The 22,029-nt window shown below is 41.3% G+C and overlaps 1 protein-coding gene across 1 annotated transcript; it reads left to right on the top strand.

Annotated features, from left to right (window-relative positions):
* Positions 1 to 14,702: 14,702 nt before the first annotated feature.
* Positions 14,703 to 19,318, top strand: s1pr3a (sphingosine-1-phosphate receptor 3a). The gene is made up of 2 exons (XM_022214700.2): positions 14,703 to 15,751; positions 16,467 to 19,318. The coding sequence occupies exon 2, from the start codon at positions 16,570 to 16,572 to the stop codon at positions 17,767 to 17,769; it is 1,200 nt and encodes a 399-aa protein (XP_022070392.2). The 5' UTR covers positions 14,703 to 15,751; positions 16,467 to 16,569; the 3' UTR covers positions 17,770 to 19,318.
* The last annotated feature ends 2,711 nt before the right edge of the window (positions 19,319 to 22,029 follow it).

Raw genomic sequence — 22,029 nt, 5'->3', positions numbered from 1 at the left:
TCATTAAGTCAGTGATGCCCAGACACATGGGCCTTTCACGCTGAAGACTCACCGGTGTGTGTGCACACATGTGCCATAGATGCAGCGCACAATCAGACCACTGTTCCAATCCACGGTTAATCCACGATCATAACCAGCCCAGTTTTACCTCCACACAATCATGTGGCCTGGGAGTGGATACAAGCTGTTTGAAATATTACATCACTGCTCAACGGTCACAGGTTTCAGCTCCATGAATCTCATAAATCACATAGTCATATAGTTCCCTAAATATAATAAAACTTCCCAGGATGCATCATGAGAACAAACAGATTATACACTATATTGCCAAAAGTATTCGCTCACCTGCCTTGGTTCGCATATGAACGTAAGTGACATCCCATTCCTAATCCATAGAGTTCAATATGACGTCGGTCCACCCTTTGAAGCTATAACAGCTTCAACTCTTCTGGGAAGGCTGTCCACAAGGTTTAGGAGTGTTTTTATGGGAATTTTTGACTGTTCTTCCAGAAGCTCATTTGTGAGGTCACACACTGATGTTGAACCAGAAGGCCTGGCTCTCAGTCTTTGCTCTAATTCATCCCAAAGGTGTTCTATCGGATTGAGGTCAGGACTCTGTGCAGGCCAGTCAAGTTCATCCACACCACACTCTGTCATCCATGTCTTTATGGACCTTGCTTTGTGCACTGGTGCACGGTCATTTTGGAAGAGGAAGGGGCCAGATCATAGACTGTATATATGGTGGACGTAGCATCTGGCTCCAGAATTGAAGCCAACCCGGAAGTGTCAAAAACTTGCAATATCACGCCGTCCGCTAGGGTTGGCTCCAAAAAGCTTTTTCTCCATAGACCCCAATTCATTTTTGGAAAAAATAAAATGTGATAGACTGATGTTCTACAGCTCAGGATTTTTTTCCCGTTAGTTTTCATGGTCAAAATGAGAGATCAGGTGGCCGATCTTAAAATAAATCAATACTGAATTTTAAATAAATCGTTAAAGTTGGCGAAGCCAGGGGGCGTGGCTATACTTGATAGACAGCAACAGAAGCCTCTGCGGTAAAATGTGGGCGGGATAAGAGAGTCCTCAGCCAATCCTGCCCCTAGTTGCTCTCCGGTCCAGTCTGTTTGATGACGCTTTTTACGTCACTGACTCCAAAAAATCCAAAACGGCGACAAGGAAGTAGCAAAATCCGGGCTTCATTTTCTCGGCGTTGAAACCAACGGGTGACGTCACGGTTAGTTTACGCCTGGACCAGATCCAAACTGTTCCCACAAAGTTGGGAGCATGGAATTGTCCAAAATGTCTTGGTATGCTGAAGCATTCAGAGTTCCTTTCACTGGAACTAAGAGGCCAAGCCCAGCTCCTGAACAACAAGCCCACACCATAATCCCCCCTCCACCAAACTTTACACTTGGCACAATGCAGTCCAACAAGTATCGTTCTCCTGACAACCGTCAAACCCAGACTGGTCCATCAGATTGCCAGATGGAGAAGCGTGATTGGTCACTCCAGAGAAGGCGTCTCCACTGCTCTAGAGTCCAGTGGCGGTGTGCTTTACACCACTGCATCCCACGCTTTGCATTGCATGCCTAGGTGCTTGATTTTATTCACCTGTGGCCATGCTAGTGATTGGAACACCTGATTCTGATTATTTGGATGGCTGAGCGAATACTTTTGACAATATAGTGTATATCAGTTTTTCTAATTTGTAGATAATTGAACTTAATTTGACCAATTTTCCTTGTCTGACCACTTTAGAAGTGAAAAATACGAGTTTTTATAATTTCTTTGAGTCATTTTGACTTAAAATGATCAGTTAAACGAATAAACAGCTGAGAGTTCATTAAACTCATCATATGAAGTTTATAAGAAGCAAAATTAGCATATAAGCAGATTTCCCAGGATGCATTATTAGATAGTTTAAATCCCCAGAGACTCATGTCTTTTTGTAGTTTTAGAAAACAGTCGCAGTGAAACATGATGGAAACTTGCGGTTTGTCTTTGTGGAATTAAATTATGGCTGTTTCTTTTAGTATTCTACATAAATCTAACCGTGACAAATGCTAGTACTGAATTCATCCCTGTAGACCTATTATTTATCTGTCGGACTCAGATTGTCTTGGTACTGACTCTGGTCCACAAAGATTTCAAGTTGGTGTTTTGTTTTTTTTTAAAATTAAACAAATAATAAACTCTTTAAACTTAGGAAATATAAAAAGAAAACACATCTGTGTGTAATATTTGTCGATGTGAATAACTGATTTAGCTTAATATGTGAAGTTTATTGAATTTGCTTTGTCAAGTTCACTTAAATGAACCCAGATAGTTTCATATTTTCATAATTTATATCTGAACTTTGAACTAATTAATCAGCTGAAGTGCAGTATACCGACATTTTTAAAGCAGAAGAGGAACTTCTAAGTTGAATGAACTTAAAGTGATTTACATTTACAGTGTAAACTAAATAAACACACACACGCACACACATACACACACACACACACACACACACACACACACACACACACACACACACACACACACACACACACTGCCTCACTCAATTCCGATTTTTCAAAGCAGTTTGTTAATTTACCACAAAGACTGTTTCTCTTTCAGCCCTCTAAGACTATATTTGAACTGAAATGTTCCAAGATAGCAGGAATGCCAAGTGAGCGAGTGCCTTCGTGGTGACGGTCTCACAGAGCTGGCAGTCCACTGAGAGGTCACGTCTTTATCTTTTGGTCCAAGTCCACAGAAAACAATCCGTCAGGGTGAGAGCTACAGAGAAAACATGAAGCCTGACAAGCTCTGAACTCTCTGAAAACACAAGTTTCAGTGTGTTTCTATTCACTTCATCTTAATAGGACTTTGTTCTGATGAGTTCTTCGGCCTGATGAACCATAAAATATGCGCGCTGGAGACAAACTGAGACCTAAAAACACAAGATAAAAAGACTTTTTAATTTTTAAAATGTTTTAGAGATCATTTCTAAACACCAGACTGTGTTTGAAAAGTGTGTTTCATAATGGTGGTTTGTAGAAGTGATGGCAGTGTTGGAGACATATGCTCACTTTCCTGTGTTAGTGGTTTGATTGTTTTCTTTGAGACTCCAGGGAAAATAGTCCAGAGGTCCAAGGCGAGGGCAAAGCTGCAGCGATTGTGTGTGTGCGCATGAGTCTTTGCAAATGCCAGGTTTACTTTAGTTCTGTAGGAGATGCTGTGGAGATGTCGGGTTTGTGGTGGTCTAGTGTAGCGGCTGAAGCTCTGGAAAGGATGATCTCACAAGGCAGACGATTTCTCGGTGTTTATAGAGAAGGCACATAAAACTGAATACAAACCTGGATCTAACACACCGCCAGCACCGTTTGCAGCCCGCTTCATTTATTTTAACACCACATTCTCCCCGTGTAACCCCAGTCCACCTCTTCCACCCCCTCGCTTCTCCCTTGTTCCCTTCACACTCCATCAATAAACAAAGCCCGACCATCACAGCTCCCCGTTCTCATCTGCAGCTGAAGCGTGTCACTGTTGGACCCGTCAGGCAGCACCGGAGCTGCTACAGAGCGCTAACAAGGACCGGAGGACAGATGTGGGATGACTGGTTGGATGGGTAGGAGGTGGAGGACGCTGCTGTGATCTCAGCGACGTGTTGGACCATCATGTTAGATTCATAAACACAGGTGGACTGTCGCTCTGCAGGCCAGAGGCTCCAGTGAGTCACCAGATAAACTACAGCAGCAGATGCCCTGCAGATGCCCAGAAACGCTGTAACAGATCAACTGGACAGCGGCTGAAAACAATATTAATCATCACTGTGCTGCTGTTTTGCGGCTCAAAGCTTCACGTGTGGAACAAAAACTGTCCTTAGTCAAAACCTTTGCTTAAGTGCAATTATATCGCAGTGTATGAACACTCCAGTAGAAGGAAAAGCCTCAAATATAACATTTTTCCCCATGTTCAGTCAAAGTACAGAAATATTATCAACAAAGCACAGTACTGCACCAAGGCTGCTCAGATGGATAAATCCTGAGAAGAAAAAAAGGATTTGTGGATAGTGTTCGCTTGTTGTCATGGTTGCAGTGACACCATGCTGCTATCTTGCAGTGATACCGAAATCTTTGACAGATCCATGGCTCTAGATTATAAGCCGCATCACTGCCAAAATCTAATCAGGTGCTCCTTGTGTCATTTCTGACCTTTCCTGAAAATTTCATCCAAATCCGTTATACCGTTTTTGAGTTATGTTGCACACAGATAGACAAACAGACAAACGTACGCCGATCGTCATGCAACTCTGCTGCGTAATCCAATACCGAACTTCAATAAAGGTACTTTGTCACTTTATCTCTACACACGAGCAGTTTGTGAGATTGGATTATTATTTTGAAATCTCATTGCAGTTGTTTGACATCACTTTGAAGTCATTTAGCTGTTTGATTTCCATCAACAAACATTTCTGGGACCACTCTGACTCCTCGGCTGCTAGTTCCCATTAGTACCATTCAAGTAATATTCATGTATTTGCGTGCTTTTGCCGAACACATCGAAATAAATGAATTTATTTCCCAAAACTCTGGAGGACCTCGTTAAAATATCAGGCAGATCAGAGGTGTCGTAAACATCCAGATCAGAAAACCTACTAAACTCCTGTAAGATATGCAAAATGTCAATTAAAGCATGTTAAAGGAACCTTAACAAATTCAACAAAATCAGGTCTGCTTGGTACTTTTTTAAAAATATAATTCTTGCCATTCACTCTTTCACACCGTACACATGTTGTTGGGTTTACACGGTGGAGCTGGCCTCTCCTGGACCCCAGTCAGCTGTCACAATGGCCACGTCTAATGAAATGTGAAATGTGTTTTTAGCCTTTATTTTGTCCAGCATGTCTCTGGAGCCGGGGAGCTTTAGGGCGGCCGTGCCCGACGGCCCGCCTGTCTTATTGCGGTTGCTGGTTGAGCGGTCACCATGGCAGCCTTTACCACCTCTGCAGATCTCTATCGAGCCTTTCTTTATGTGGAGCATCGCTGTGTCACACAGACCACAGAGCCCACTGTCAGCGAGAGACTGGTCGCCCGGCTGATCGCCATTCACCTCGTAATTCATTCACAAACACGCACCATTCATTCCAAACAGCCTCTACAGCCAGTCACATGCTGGGAAAATGCCTGGACAACGAACACACACGTGAACATGCACGCTTACTCTAACCTCTCTTAGGTCAGCACAGATTATAGAAAGGGTTCACCGTGTGTATCTGGTAAAATTCTTACATTTAACAACTCAGTGGGAACACCTACTGAAGCTTCAGTTTAGCCACTATGTTATTAGGAAAACCATTGACATTTCTGAGGAATTAAAGATTCATAAAAGAAAAGCAAATGATATACTATGTTGAAAATAGCAAGAAATGTGCTTGTAAAAAACTCCATCTGCAGGATCTAGTTAGTTACATTCTTTTTCAATCATACAAACACAGAGTGTTTGAAAAATCGATTTAAAAGTTACTAGAATAACTTTTCTTGCACTATCTCATTGCGTGTTTACATTTCCTAGATATTATTCATACATTTTCTTATACTGTGTTTTGTATTATTTACTTAAATTCTATTTGATCTTATCTTTAATTCTCTTCTAACTCAGGAACTACAACCATAGTTTTGCTGTATTGTTGTCTGCAGCTGTACAATGGCAATAAAGGTCTTGAGTCGGATTCTGAATTATCCTGATGACAATTGTGATTTATTGTCAATCGGCTGTTTTCTGAAATCTCATAAACAGTTTAGTTTTCATGTGAACTTTTAAAGCTTGATGGAGACCCACTAATTTGCATTTTGTTGTTTAATTCTTTGAAAACAAAACTAAACAGGCACAACACGCTATTCTGGAAAGAAGAAATTAAACTAATCTTTGCTTTTTAAAACTGTCACATGTATAAGTTTTGGTGCATTTCTGTATAAGGTATAACTTAGCACAAGGCTTTATATGTACAGTCTTGCTTGAAAGTTTGCAAACCCTTTAGAATTTTCTGTATTTCAATCTAAGTTTGACCTAAAACATCATCTGATTCCCTAAAGCAGAAACAAAAGCAGCCAGTTGAACAAAGAGGACAAGAATATTACACTTTGTCATTTACTTATTGAGGAATTTGGCATCTGTAAAAGGCCAAAGTATGTGAATTTTTGCTTTCAGTCTCTGGTGTGACTCATTTCTGCAGTAACTGCAACCAAACATTTCCAGTAAGTGTTCATCAGTCCTCCACATCCTCTGTACAGAACAGCTTCAACTCTGGAATGTTGGTGGGTTTCCTGACTACAAACTGCTCACTTCAGGTCCCACCACAACATTTTTATTGGGTTAAGAACCGGACTTTGACTTGGCCATCCCAAAACTTGAGCTTAATTATTTTTTAACCACTTTTTAGGAGAACAACTTTGTGTGTTCAGTTTTTTTTTTTGTCTTCCTGCAAGACACACTTTCTGTTGAGACTTGCTTCTCAGATAGATGTCTTGACACTTTTCTTTGGAATTTGCTGGTGTAATTTAGAATACATTGCTTTCACAATGATAACAAGCAGCCATGGCCCAGATGAAGCAAAACATGCCCAAACCACGACACTGACTCCACCGTGTTTCACAGACGCCACCACACGAAGCATGGTGGGGATAAGGAGCTCATAACCATAAAAGCTCTACTTTGGTCTCATCCATGCAACAAAATATTTTACACTAGTGTTCAGGCTCGTCTAGATAAAACCGTGGATGGAAAGAAATGTTTTTTATATTATTTTCAGAAAGCAGTGATGTTCTTTTAAAACCCTGCTAAGCACCATTGTTGTTTAGTGTTCTCCTGATGGACCCCTGGACATTAGCATTCATCGACATAAGAGAGGCCTTTCGCTGCCCAGAAATTAGCCTGTGTTCATTTGTGACCTTGTGAACTATTGCTTGTTTTTAAAGTGGTTTTGTTGATCTACCACTCCTGGGGGACAGACAATGGCCTTGAATTTCCTCCATTTGTGCCTGACTGGAGGAGTCCAAACTCTTTACAGAAGGTTTTCCAACATGTTTGGCATCAAAAACTCATTTTCTGTGGCCTTGGAAAAGCACACTTTGACAGATCCCTGCTTTTTAAGTAAAACAGGGCACACCTGATTATATTACAGATGATTGAACACGCCAACGCTGACCTTGAAATCGCTTTGATTCTAGAGGTTCATGTTCTTTTGTGACTCACAGATATGTAATACTGGATAATTTTCGCAAAAAAACAAACTGAAATGATGAAGTGTAATGGTTTTGTCTCTTCTTTTTAATTGCTTCTTTTCATCTAACTTTAAGACTTGCATGAAAATCTGATGTTTTAGGTCACATTTATGCAAGAATCATAGCATATAAATGCTTTGGCCCATGTATATTTCTGTCTTTGTCTTAGTTAGGAATTTATATTTTGGAAGATCGTGTCCTTGTATCATGTTGTGAAAATGGTTTCCATGGAACTTGGTGACTTCATACCATTAAATCAGCAAGGAAGAAAAAAAATAGATGCACGTCTCTGAGAGGTTGAAGTGATGCTAAATCTGCACTGATGGCATTTGGAGATGGAGCCTGGTCTATTTCTGTCAGTGGGTTAGTTCTTTCTCAGGCTCCTGCTGCATTTTTGTTGAGGAGCTGGGGGTGTGGGGTTGGGGAGAGGGTTTCTCTGGACCTTCTTGCTGCTGAGGTGGCTGTTGGGGGTGCTGGACGGTGTCTGATTGGGGTCAGTGGAACATGTGTGCAGCAAACACGCCGAACTGTGCGACAATTTAGTCCTGGTCTCAGGGGAGGAAACACATCTTTGACCTCTTCATTACAGAAGAGAAGACGGATAAATCACGGCTGGTCAAGATATACGAGATTCCAAAAACAAGATGTTTGTAGATGTGTGTTGCTGTGTGTTGAAATCAAACCTCTTTATGAAAATAAAGAGCAATGAAAAGGAGATGTGAAAACACAATCACACAGGAGCGAACAGGCATGCATGATGCCCACGAAGAAACTCATTTGTCTTGTGTTCACACACACACACACACACACAAACACACACACACACACACACACACACACACACACACACACACACACACACACACACACACACACACACACACACACACACACAAACAAACACACACACAGGATTCTTTCCCAGACATCAGAGAGGCAGTTCTGAGAAAATCGGGCATTGAGTGTTTACATGAGCGAGGTCCAAGTTATTTTTAACATATTTTGGCAAAGCAACGGCTCGGAGTCTATTTAGCGTATAAGGTCCCCTTTCCTAAAGAAAACAAATAACGCCGTAAAGATCTCGACATCTTGAATTCCACGCTGATTGTGTGAGAAAAGAAGACGGTGACATTTTAAAGACGATGATGAAGAGTTCAGATGTGGTGCCGTGTTTACGAGCACTTAATGCAGTTTTGATGTCCAAACCCATTTTGCGCGTTTTACTGCGAGTCTTAAAGTTATAAATTGTGGTATTTAAACTCACAAGGTAGGAATTTTGCAACACGAGTCTGCTGCCTCTGATTTTTCAGAATTTCCAAAACATTTTGTGAAAAAGACTCAGAATTTAGATTGTATTTAATCAGAACTGCTAAAGGCTGATTGAGAGATGCAAATCAAAGGTCTCTTGCTGATTGCTCCTCTGCCGACTTCCCTCCTGACAACCAGTTTGTCAAATCTCTCTTCTTTATCTTTCTGTATCCTTCCTATGTCCCCGCATCTATATCTCAGTGTGTATCTCATTTATACATGCAAAACAGACAGATTGAGACACCGTAAGCCTAATTCTTCTGCGCCGATCACTCAGTTTTCCATGTAAATACATTTTACACCCATCTGTCCTCCATTTATTGTTCCATCTGCGCATGCTTTGATGTTGCTATTTTGAGCTCAATGCAGATAAAAGCGTTATCTGATGGAGGCAGCGAGGCAGTTTCTCAGACGAGCAGTCACCTTGTGCCCTTAAAGATTTCAGAGCTCCCCTGATAACCCACCAGCAGCTCCAGATAAACCATCAGCCCTTCAGAACTCTGCTCACGACCTCCGACAATGATGCAGTGTTCCATGCAAGAAAATATGCAATCGTATAGGAGATGCAGAAAATGTTGCAACAATGTGGGTCATTAGTCGTTGTTGCTGTTGTTATAATATCCTCTTGGGATTTGCTTTATAATATCCTTCATTTATGGGATGCATTTTAGTAAGATGCGAATAAAAAACTTACAAACCCCTCAGAAATACACAAGAAAAACAGGGACATAGCAAAATAGCAATGATATACACATTTTAAAGGGACAATATTAGCCTTATATAAAGAAGAATTGCTATTGTGGTAAATAAAGCAAGTTTTAAAAGTGGAATTTTTAGATTTCCTTTACTGAATCTGATTAAATCTAATCTTAAGAATGGGGATTTATGAACTAAATACAAAATGACTGTTGGCTTTGATCCGTCAATGTGAGAAAATCACCCCAAAAATCACCTCAGTGACTTGTTCAGAAACATCAGCAGTTCAGAGCTCACTGGTAAGGTGATGTGTGCAGTGATTTGCAGATGATGTACCTAAAATTAATATTATATCTTACAGGCTGCCAGTGGGGAGATTTTGGCACTGGAGGAATATTTGTAGTTCTGGATGGAGAGTTTTGAAGTGATTGTAGTCTGATAAGTTTGTTATTGAGTTGAATTATTTTTGCAAAAATTGAGACGCATGTCAATAAAAGTGTGGATGGGTTTTTCCGCCATTATACCGCGATTATTCCTCATTTATGCGACGTTAAAGAGCCCCTCCAATACTTTCCTTAACCTCATAAACTTGTCAGTGTTCTTATGTTTTCTGATTGCCACGCATTATTATTTTCTTCATGAGTTGCTTCCCATTTTGCTCCATGTGTTGATTTTAAATTAACAGAAGGTTATTTTCAAAACCACGTCCGCTGAAAGTTTTGTTTTGTACTTGCTGACTTGTTCATGTGGTGTTGGCTGTTTTTATAAGCTAGAATACACGTCATAAGCAAAATAGCAGTCAACAAGACGGCTGAGATATTCCATCTTGAAGCTGCTGTGTACTGACAACCGTTAAAACACGCAAATTCAAGCTTCCAAGGCTGTCTGTTTGGCAAACAATCTTGTCATTTTACAGGGTGATGCCTTCAGGTTTAATATTCTTCCTCTGAGTCAGTTTTCAGTTTGAACACGTGTGGCTGAATAATTCTGCAGAATCTCAGGTGAGCTGGTGTGCTCCAGTTGCAGAGAGCAGTAAAGTGGTGGGTGAAAAATCAGGTGAGAACTTCTTAGATCTGCACATTCTAAAGGAGACAACAGTGTAGTTATATCTAAGTCATTTTAGGGCATAAAGGGATGGTTTTCATATGTAGCTTTCATACGCAGAGACAGGGCCGGCCGCTGGCATAAACACTCTATGCCGTTGTTTATAGCCACATCCACTAGAGGGGGCCACACCACAATAAATGTGTGATTCGCATTTTGTCCCTGTCTAGGATATATTTAAAAAAAATAAAAAATTGCTGTTAATCATGTGCATGTGTGTTTTAACCCTTTAAGCTTCAGTGTACCGCCGGCGGTACACCTACTAATTTGCATAGGAATTTCAAGAATGTCCGACAGCTGCAAACGCGCTTATATAAACACTATACACCGATGGAAAGCTTAGATTCTCATGAATCTGCCGGTATAAACCACTTTCAGATGCGATTACCACAGCGGGTGAGAAAAACACATTTGTCCGACAAAAACAAATATTCATCCATCCGTTCTCTATACACGGCTTCAACGCACACAGCGCGACTCACATTTCCGGGTTCATTATTATACACAAAAAAAAGATTCCACAAAAAACGGCCATAATCCAACCTTTTACATCCAGATGACACAAGCCAGTAAACTATTTTGTCCAAAACATGTCCTGAAGTCGGTATAAAATCCCCGAATCGGTCCTTTTCAAGGAAATGCACCTCGCGATGCCCGTCCAATATTCCCCGTATTTTTCGTAATTTTTTTTATTTAAAAATAGAATATTAGCGATTTTTTGTACTGAAAATGGCTGGAATTGACTGAAGCTTAAAGGTTTAACCCAATTACAAGCTGTACACGTGATTTGGTAGTTGCCCTGTGCATGTTTTGGGGCCACAAAAAAATCTTGCTTAGGGCCACCAAAGTTCTAGGGCCGGCCCTGCGCAGAGATTAGTTTCTAGAGGAATAATCAGGGACTGGAGCAGGATTTGAAATGGTAAAAGGATGCATAAAAGTCATTCAGAATGTGTGCTTTAGTACTTAAACTAAAGCACATTTGCACATTTCCCCAAAAAGCTGCATCTCTGTTTCATACTTTTACAAGTCGGTCTCAGATTCCCTGTCCAGGGTGTCCCCTGCCTTCGCCCGAGTCAGCTGGGGTAAACTCCAGCACCCCCAGCAACCCTAGTGAGGATAAAGCGGTGTATAGAGAGAGAATGGATGGATGGTCTCAGATTCTCAGATGATACAGATCCATGGACCTATGTGTCATCTGGATAGTAAAGGAAACAGATGACAGAACCTATTAGCAGCATATGAAGGCAGAAAAGAACAGGGACCAGGGTGGAACTCCATGGAAATATTTATTCTTTCTCGACAGAATTCCCCAAAGTAAACATAGTACTCTCAGACTGTAAGTCCATTTAAAACTGTGCACAAGAGCCCAGCCAAACCTTCTAACCTCTCTTTCTAACCTTGTGCTCTAAATATCCATAATGCCAAAGTATTCCACTGTGTTCTGGACCTGTTAAAATAGAAAATCTGCAGCTGCTGGTTCATACCCCCTTCTCCTTTTTCAGTTTCTTTATCTTTGGTCTGGAGCACTGAATCAGTAAACCTATTTTCCTTCTGATTTTATCCATATAGTAATGCTATGATACCACATTCTTACAAGTTTCCAATGGTGAAAATCTATTTTTATTGTGTTGTTATAAACTTGGAGGTGTGAAATTAAAGCTGTTAAGATATGAAAACATTTGCTTTTGCCATCCCTTAAGTGCTCCAACAACTAAATAGCCTCCTACCTTTACAAGGCAGAATTTCACCCAAGCGCTCTGAATCCCAGTGAACTCGTTTTCATTTTGCTCAAACCTTGAAAAACTCCGCCTCTCACTGCTTCCAGATCATCCATTCAGAATGAACAGTTTCTCTAAGTAAAACCAACAGAATTGCTCCTCAAAAATGTATCAGCTATGAGGAAAATTCAGCAAATATTCTGCTGTTGGCTGCAAAAGTCAACACAACAGTCTTCATGTACTCTGTATGGCTAATAATACTCTAAAAACAGCTAAACATCTCTGACACAACTAATTTAATCCAAATACTTTCTGAGTTTCTTAATCCAAATAGCATGAAGCCACCAGACTTAGATTTATTTTTCAGTTATCAGGTTCTCCTATCCATCCTTGGTACATGTTTTTTAGGTGTTTTGTAAAAAATACTCACTTTTCGCACATATAATCATCAGTATGTCCTGCCTACTTTATGTCAGGTTGTTGCATCGTAAAAAAAAAAAAAGAAGAAAAGATTAGTGGGTAAACAGCAGGAGCGGAGGGCAGTGGGGTGACCTTCCTTTTCCACAGTCACAGCTTTCCTTGGTTCCCACTGCACTTAGCATTCCCAAACATCTAACTCACCACCCGTCTGCGTCAGTGCACCCTGACTCACAACGCTGCAGCACACGCACACACGTATGCAGAAACAGGCACTAATGGCAGCGCTGTTACAAAAACGTACACGGGACCTCACTACAAGGCCAGTTTGATCTGGTGACCTGCAGCAACGTTTCCTCTTTCCAGCACAGCACTAAACATCCAGGAAATCTGTATCCAGCTTACAACAACACAGCGCCAAGGCCTTTGGGGTGTTTTCACATGGTTACAAATGGGTTGTCAGACTGTCTGTACATCTCTTACTACTCAGGGTAAAGTCAACAGCTCTGGGGGTCATTCATTAATCCACAGTGCCTTGGGCTGACGCTTGTAAAAGGGCCAGACTGCCTCTAACCTCTCACAATCAGTAATACCAGCAGCGGACTGACGTTCTTCGGTCTGCTGCTCTTTCTTTTCTCTCGCCATCTCTTCTTCTTTTTATTAACATTTGCTACACTGTCAGCCTGTGTTAGTCCGTGCTGCCATCCATCACGGGCTCAATTTTCGGCCTGTCCGAAGCTTTTCCAGCCCTTTTGATCCAGCAAAAACAAAAAAAAAACAGAAGTGATGGACACTTTGAAAAACACAACAGTCATCAGCAAACAGAAAAGAAGAAAAGAAAAGAAAGCAACGCCTCGCTCAACCACATTCAATTCTGCGCTGTTTTAGAGAACCTTTGTCTGCTTATCAGATATGGACGGTCGCCTTGAATCGATGCTGTCTTCTTATCACACAGCACAAGTCGAATCAACACTACAATCTGTGATTATAGAAAAAGACCCACTAGTCTTCACTACTATCTACACAGGATACAAATATGTGAAAAATTTGAAACCAAAAAATTCATTCTCAGTCCAAGAAACTTGACAGAAAGGTTCACGAGCAGCTGTTCTTCTTGAATTGTTACAGCTGCATGGAAATAAATGGATGTTTAAGTTTTGATCTTTCTGAAAGCTTCTGGCTCATGTTTGCTTTAAAGTTGAGACTAAAACTTCCTCTTTGACTTTAACAGTTATGAACATTGTATTGTATGTGCTTCCAAAACATGAGCTATTGAACAAGCCGGGGGATTCTGGCACCGCGTGGTTCCTGGACCAACACTTATTTTGCATTCTTCATGTGTGATGGAAGTAAAGTTGTTGTTCAAATGTCTCTAGTTGTACAGCAAGAAGCCTTCTACAATAAGGATGTAAGTCCACTCCTCTTTGAGGTCAGTGTTTGGGACGATCTCAGTATCAATGACACTTCTTAAACTTCACCAGATTCTCCGAACATGCGTAGATCATTCTCCACGTACAGAGCAGTGATTACCGGAGGAAGTCTTCCTGATATACCAGAGTACAACTGCTGGTGAGGGTTGATGTATGTCACATTTTTGGATTGTCAAAGTCACTGAGTTTGTAAACTGTATGGAGAACCAGTGATCAGAAGTGAAGGAAGCTTAAAAAAGCAAGACTGCAGCAGAAAATGGAAAGATCAGTCTCATTTATCTGGTCCCACCCGAATCCCTTTGCCTCAAAACTGAGCATTTCTAAAAAATATTCTGAGAGTTTGACTGCAACCCTCTGCTTCTTCCTTCATCATACAAGAAAAGTAAAGAAAAATACAGGAAAGATGGGGAAGAGAATGGGACTGTACACAATAATGATGGAAAACACTTGTTGTTTTCCCAACCAACCTGTTTTCCTTCAAACATGCCGTCATAGACTTAGAAACTGACACGGTGACCCAGTTGCAGAGCGGTTAGAAGGACCAGGATCACCTTGATAAGTCGCTGGTGAAGGTGTGACAACTGTTGCGTTACCTGGGTTAAACACACCTCACGTCACCTGCTGATCCTTCTGCAACAACGAAGCATCTCTCCTGCAGATCGACCTAACGTGCTCCTTTAAATGCATATGCAAAAACTCACTGGCTACAGATGACACTCACAGATACAGAACAATAGCCCAGCATCAATTATTTATTTTGTTACAGAAGAACATAAAAAAGTGCATAAAAGGAAGCGAAAAGTGCAACTCTTCCCTTCCCATCCATTCTGGTTGGCTCCAATGGGAGAGGTCTGACCTATCTCACACTCTGCAGGACCAAAGGGACCCAGTGAGTCTTCATTTGAGCATAAAAAACAATGACTCATCAGATCACAGATATAAAATGAATTCCAACTTCTTGACCTGTAAGTGGAAGATGTGAATCCCACAGAAGGACAAACAAACACACTGTGAGTCAGATATTGCCCTTTGGATAGACATAATGTGGAGTTAACAGTAAATACTGACAAGGAAGACCGGGGTGTTTTTAGGAACATATAGTGACAAATATATCAGCAAACCCAAACAAAAAAACATGAAGTTGGGAAACAGAGCAGACAGGATCAAAAGATTAGGTGCGTGAGGCCATTTGGGGATGAGGCAACTTAATTGGGACACATAAGGCCCTTGGGGCAAAAACTGCAACATGTGTTTGGGCAAGTAAGTGCTGCAATTTTATGACACATTGGAACAGGCAAACTAGGTGCTCTTCCATGTGAAACTCAGCAACAACAAAAACTGTTTCACCTACAAATGACAAGTCAACCAAATCCTTCAAGCCTTCCCTTGCTGCTTGTTTGAAAAGGAACAAGGAGCGTGTAAAATACAAAGTCACATATCTATACGGCATTTTGACGTGTGGAGCAGTGACACGCGTGGCTCTGACTCATAACTAAATGGATAAGGTGAAGGAAAGATCCCGCCCCACCGGCCACCGGCTGGGAGGGGTGAGAGAGGACGGCCAAAGCTGGAGAGTCACAGTGAGAAGAGGACGCTGAAAAGTTCAGGACAAACTTTTCTGTGGATACTTGAAGGATAACACTGCATACGGCAAGGATAAGATACGGACTTTTGACTTTACATCGAAGATATTACGTTTTTTTCGCATTAACCTTTTTGGCACCGGTGCGTCTTTACGCAGGAGAGGAAACCATCTTCCAAATCTCTCCACACCGTCGGGATGCTCAGATGAGCCCAAAAGCTCCTACAGGTACGATAACTCACCGTTTTACATAAAATTAAAACACTAAAAGCTCTGTAGAACTTTACTTTGCTCCACCTGTTTCCAAAACACGCGCATACAACTTTGGAAAACTTTCCGGAAAAAGTCAGACTTTCACTATTAAGCTTCTTGTTTCCACTAAAATTGTGATTAAAACTCGCCAGAATCATTAATTTCAGTTTTATGAAGGAGAATATCCTGTGTGTGTGAATATTATATTTTTAACATTTTTATAAAGTTTGGATACATACTTGAGTGTAATTTCATGTTTTTTAGATTTAGATTCATAATTTTACCTTTGAGTCTTCAAATAGGAATCAAATACAATGAGAAATTCTGACAGTTAGTGCATATAATTACTCTTTTCAGGTAATAAGGAGGGTAGTTGAAACAAAAAAAGAGGGCTAATAATGTTTTAAAGTTATTGTTTCTATATAAGTGAATGTGATTTTATTGTGTTACATATCATTTACCTGTTTAAATGCATGATTGTATTGGTCAGGACTCTTGTGTAAAGGAGATTTTTAATGGCAGTGATGCACTTTCCTGTTTGATTAAGTGATTTTAAAGAGGTATCTAACGTCTTCCAACTTCTTATCACTGTTTCAAATTCTTAGAGTCCTCCTTATGACTTTTTTTTTGCTAACCAAAAATTAGCTTAAATGTTTATTTTGCCTGTATTTTATCTCAAAACTCACCTCAGGCTGTAAGATGCCAGGCTGAGCAGCTTTGCCTCCCTCTGCTGTGTCCAGTGCTGTGGCGCCCCCTGCTGTGTGACCGAGGAAGGTCAGGAAGGCGCAGGCACTATGGGGAACATAATTGAGGAGGGGATGAACACCGTCATCGTCAGCCACTACAACCACTCGGGGAAGTGGGACCGGCCTCGCTCCAGCGGGGCCTGTAAGATGGTGGTGCTGCTCCTCATCTGCGTTCTGATCGTCCTGGAGAACGTCACGGTTCTGCTCGCTCTCTGGAGGAACAAGCGCTTCCACAGTCGCATGTACTTCCTCATTGGAAACCTGGCTCTGTCAGACCTGCTGGCCGGTGTGGCCTATGTGGTTAACATCTTCACCTCAGGACGGAACACCTTCTTCCTGACGCCGGTCCAGTGGCTGGCCAGGGAGGGAAGCATGTTTGTGGCCCTCAGTGCTTCCACCTTCAGCCTCCTTGCCATTGGGATTGAGAGACACATGACGATGGTGCGTCTGCGTCCCTGTGAGACAGCAGGTAGAGGTCGACTCCTGGCGCTGCTGGCGGCCTGCTGGCTGGTGTCAGTGCTGCTCAGCGCTCTGCCCAGCCTCGGCTGGAACTGCCTGAACAATTTGACCTCCTGCTCCACGGTGCTGCCGCTCTACGCTAAGAGTTACATTGCCTTCTGCATTAGTGTGTTCAGTGCCCTGCTGGTGGCCATCATCATCCTCTACATCAGGATCTACCGCCTGGTGACCTCCAGCGGTCGCAGGGTGAGCAGCCGGCCCTCAGAGCGCTCGCTGGCCCTGCTGAGGACTGTGGTCATCGTTCTTGGAGTGTTTGTCATGTGCTGGGCGCCGCTTTTCCTCCTGCTGCTGCTGGATGTTGGCTGCAGCCCAGATAAGTGTCCTGTCCTCTACCAGGTGGACTGGTTCATCGCCCTCGCTGTGCTCAACTCTGCTCTCAACCCTCTGATTTACACTCTGTCCAGCAGAGAGATGAGAGCAGCTTTCTTCCGGCTGCTGTGCTGCTGTCAGACCAGCATGGAGCCCACCGGGACTCCTGTGGTGGGAAACCCCCACCTTGGCACAATCATTCCCACAGCGGAAAATAGCAAGACCAGTTTGGGTGGAGGAGGAGGCAGTGGGGGCGGCAAGTCCACGCTGAACAGAGGGAAGGTTCCCACACCTGTGAACTCCGACGGTAAACATGGAGACCCCTCTGCCACCGCTGTCACCCACCCCTCTGGACCTGCAGACCTGCTCTCAGCTGTGCTCGTGAAGGCAGGAGCTCTGCAGCCCCTCAGCAAGTTCTGAGTTGAAGCACCTGAATATGGACTTAGAGTCGCACAGAAGTCGACACAGATCAGATGTAGTCTGACTATCAGCCACTTTTTGTTTGTGCACTACAGCTGGTGTAGCATGGATTAGATGATATGTTGATAAAATTACTCAGAAGTTCAGTTGAAGGTAAATAAATTCAGACTGTAGATGACTCAAGATCATTTAAAGCCACTATTTACAGCAACTCAGTAACATTATTTCCAACAGACGCGTGACTGAAATGTTGTTTCTCTCCCACAATGATGTTTGAAAACTATGAAATACAATAGGATGATTTCATGTAGTCATGTCTGTCAGACTACACTCTAAAAAATTATATTTTGACTCAACAAAAACTAAGTTGACAGTTTGTATAAATCTTGTTGAGTTACAATGAAATCATGTTGAACCAACAAACTGCATTGAGTTAGTGGAATTAGCATTTCCTCTACAATCAAAGATTCTTTTAATTACTGGTATAAACTGTCTGGAATTGTCCTAATTTGAAATCCTGAAGTTATTAAGCCAATTTCATAAAGTTGTCTCACCTTAAATGTAGTTTCAAATCAACTTACACTGTAATTTGGGTTTAAATTACACACAGTGTTATGTATAGACACCATCATATCAACAGGACCCACCAAAATAACATTTACAACCTTTAAAGGTTTACCTAAATCAGCACATTAGATTTTTTAAAAGCTTGTCACCACAATATTTAATTGAAAGGGTGGGAATTACTTTTTGGAGTGTAGTCTTGCTTCACAAGACTTAACTTTATCAGTGTTATGTCTGTAAATATGCCTATTTCTATTTTATTTTGGCATTATAGGAAGAAACAATTAAATTGTGACACTTTTTTTGCATGTGCTATATGCAGGAATTTTTGAAAACTCCTACATTTTTTTCCATCACATTTTGATTTGGTAGACTATTTATTTTCTGTGAAAACATTTGCCACCTTAAGACTGTAAACTGGTATATTTTTTTGCTTTGTGTGCATAAAAACCATCATGGTACTAGGACTGTTATTATTAGTGACTTTATTATTGATTATTTGCATTGCACTGTGAGAGAAAACAAGACTGAAAGTTTATTTGCCAGACTAGCGGCCTCTTGAGGCTGTGATGCATATTACACACCAGAAAATAACGGTTAGATAAAAGCTACACTGCTTTTTAAAAATATAATTCTTACCACTAGTGGGCAAGAATGTATAGTTTGTCCCACTGGTGGAGCTGCAGAAAAAGACATTTTTGGACACTCAGCTCTTCATTGCCACTCCTGGTTTATGTTTCATCAGTCTGAGCTCTACCTTGTCAGCGACACTGTGAGCTGAATTTGCATGGCTAATGACTCCACTCATGGAGATATTTGCTTCTCATCAGCACATCTAGAAACCACTCACAGATCAACTAACCACTAGTGAATAAGAGTGTTGGATGTGAATTATTTAATGGCGGTAGACTTTAATTGACATTTCTGCCAAGGGTTGATGTAGCACCTGATACTATTACAGCTAATAAAATTCTATTCCCTTTGATTAGATTTTTGAATGTGTGATTTTATTATATTAAAGCTCTGTTGCTGTGTTTATTCTCTGTATAAATTCTCAAAGAACATACAGTTGTGAACAGAAGTTTACATTCACTTGTAACCACCGTGTCCATCATGGCAGTACTGCGTTACCAGTCACTCCTATAACTCTCAATTTTGTCCCCAAAGAACAATTATCCATTTTGCTTGTTTCATAGATTTATCAATCTGCCTTTTATTAATCTGCTGGGTCAAAAACATACATACAGCAAGGCTAATATTTGGTTAAATGTCCTCGGGCCACTTTCACTTCAGTTAGGAGCTTTTGATTTCCATCCACAAACTAAATTTCTTGGCTTTCTTGTTTCTTCATCACAGCCAGATCTCAGATTTTTCAATGAGGCTTCAGGAAAGCCAGCCTAAAACCTTAATTTTAGCACGATTTAGCTATTTCTTTACCACTTTTGATGTATGCTTGCGGTCATTGTCTTGTTGAACTTCATCCAAACTCCAACCTTGTGGCTGATTATTTTTGGATTTCCTGAAGAATGTTGAGGTAATCCTCCCTTCTAATTATTCCCCTTACTTTGTGTAAAACATCAACTCCACTGGCAGCTCCAGAGCATAATACTGCCACCACCATGCTTGACAGTAGTTTTGGTGTTCTTGGGGTTAAAGGTCTCACCTTGTCCATCCATCCATCCATCCATCCTCGATACACCACTTTATCCTCACTAGGGTCATGGGGGGTGCTGGAGCCTATCTCAGCTGACTCGGGTGAAGGCAGGGGACACCCTGGACAGGTCGCCAGTCTGTCACAGGGCTACATATACAGACACACAATCACACTAACATTCACACCTACGGGCAATTTAGAGTAACCAATTAACCTCAGCATATTTTTGGACTGTAGGAGGAAGTCGAGTACCTGGAGAAAACCCACACATGCACAGGGAGAACATGCAAACTCCATGCGGAAAGATCCCAGGCCCAGGCCTGGATTTGAACCGGGGATCTTCTTGCTGCAAGGCGAAAATGCTAACCACTACTCCACTGTGCAGCCCCTCACCTTCTCTCCTCTGAATATATTTCTCATCATTGTGACCTAATAGCTAAATTTTTGATTCATCTGAACAAAGAACTTTCAGCCAGAAGGCATTTTCTATGCTGATTGATGTTCTTTTATTTCCATTCATAGGCAGGCTCGGGTCAGACGTCCATGAATAACGCAAAGAAATCCTTGATATTCATTTTAACTAGGGGTTTCCAAGTCAGTGAGGTCACATAGCTATTAGTCATGAAAGGTATACCTGCATGATTTTACTGGGAAGAAAATGGGCTCCATCGTTAAACTCTGTGGAACTAAATTAGAGGATGTGTTTGACAAAAAGAGCACCTGATAAAACATTAGATGAAGGCACGATAGATGAGCGTTGAGAAATGACTCGATATTTTGAGCGATAGTTGATGTCAATTTTGCTTTCGAGTTGCTGTTAACTAAAAGAAAAAAAAAATCTGTTTTTGTGTTTGTTTTTGTGCCAAGAAAACACTGAACCGATGGAAAGGCTGATTACGGTGGAGATTGCTCTTCATACCACACTGAGCAGACAGGAGCTGACAGACTGGCATTTCATACTCACCTCAGCTAAAGGATGTGTCTCTGCTCTGCACCTCCAGTTCTGATGGAAAAAGACAGCGAGGACGCAACACCAGCCGAGCATTTCCAGCCTAAAGGTCACTGACTGTTCCCTGTCAGATTCTCTCTTTCCTGAACTAGCCAAGGATGATCCTGGCTGTGCGCCACGTGGAACATTAGAAAATACTGAAGTGCTGAGCTCTGTAGTGTCATTTGTATTCAGTGAATCCACCGCATGCTGCTCCCTCATCTTTTTTACAACTATCGTTATCCTAATTCTAATCCTCGTTTGATTGAATTACTTTAATATTTCTGTTGTCTGAAAACAGGCCTGCGATGAAAGAAAAAAAAAAAGGCAACAAATCAGAATAAAATCCAGAATACTAATCATTTTTAGTGTGAGAAATTCTAAGGAGGTCCACTGATGGCTAAAACAAACAGAAATAAGGCTGATCCAAAGAGGACAGGGCATTGTTGCAGTTTTAAGGTTTCCGTTTCACTTTAAATCAATGGTCAGTGTAAATAAAAGGTATCAGAAGACAATTGCTAATAAATACCTACTGATTTACCACTTGATTACTTACACTTACTTGATTATATGTTGGAAATATATATTCACTTGATCAGAAGTCTTGTGTCTCCAGATACAGACTTCTGACGTGCGAATCATTCAAACTAAGCATCCTATAAGAACTCTACGAGGTGAAAAGAGATTACCGTAAATATGAAGAGAATATTAAGTAATAAAAAAAACAGTAACATCAAGATGGATGGTCACTGGAGATTATAACCCTGTACTTTCATGCATTAATTTCCTTTATACCCTCACCCTAACCAGTCAACCCTGAGCCTGGTTCTGCTGGAGGCTTCATTTTGTCACCAGGGATCATTTATATTCATTTTTTTTTCTCTGTAATATTATATTGAAAGATCGTGGCCTTACTATGTGAGTGACCCTAGCATGGGTAATGTTGTGAGTTGGCGCTGTATGAATATAACCGAATGAATTGAAAAATGAACCATTCAATCCCAGAAAGATTCGCCAAAATGAGAAAGGCTCTACCTGGGGCGGCATGGCTCAG

The sequence above is a fragment of the Acanthochromis polyacanthus genome, chromosome 4 (assembly GCF_021347895.1).
Source record: "Acanthochromis polyacanthus isolate Apoly-LR-REF ecotype Palm Island chromosome 4, KAUST_Apoly_ChrSc, whole genome shotgun sequence".
Taxonomy (NCBI): Eukaryota; Metazoa; Chordata; class Actinopteri; family Pomacentridae; genus Acanthochromis; species Acanthochromis polyacanthus.
Note: the sequence above shows the minus strand (reverse complement) of the source record. Positions and strands in the feature narration are given on the sequence as shown.

Excerpts from the sequence above, each read along its gene's own strand:
- s1pr3a (XM_022214700.2), top strand. The coding sequence starts at position 16,570 with ATGGGGAACATAATTGAGGAGGGGATGAACACCGTCATCGTCAGCCAC.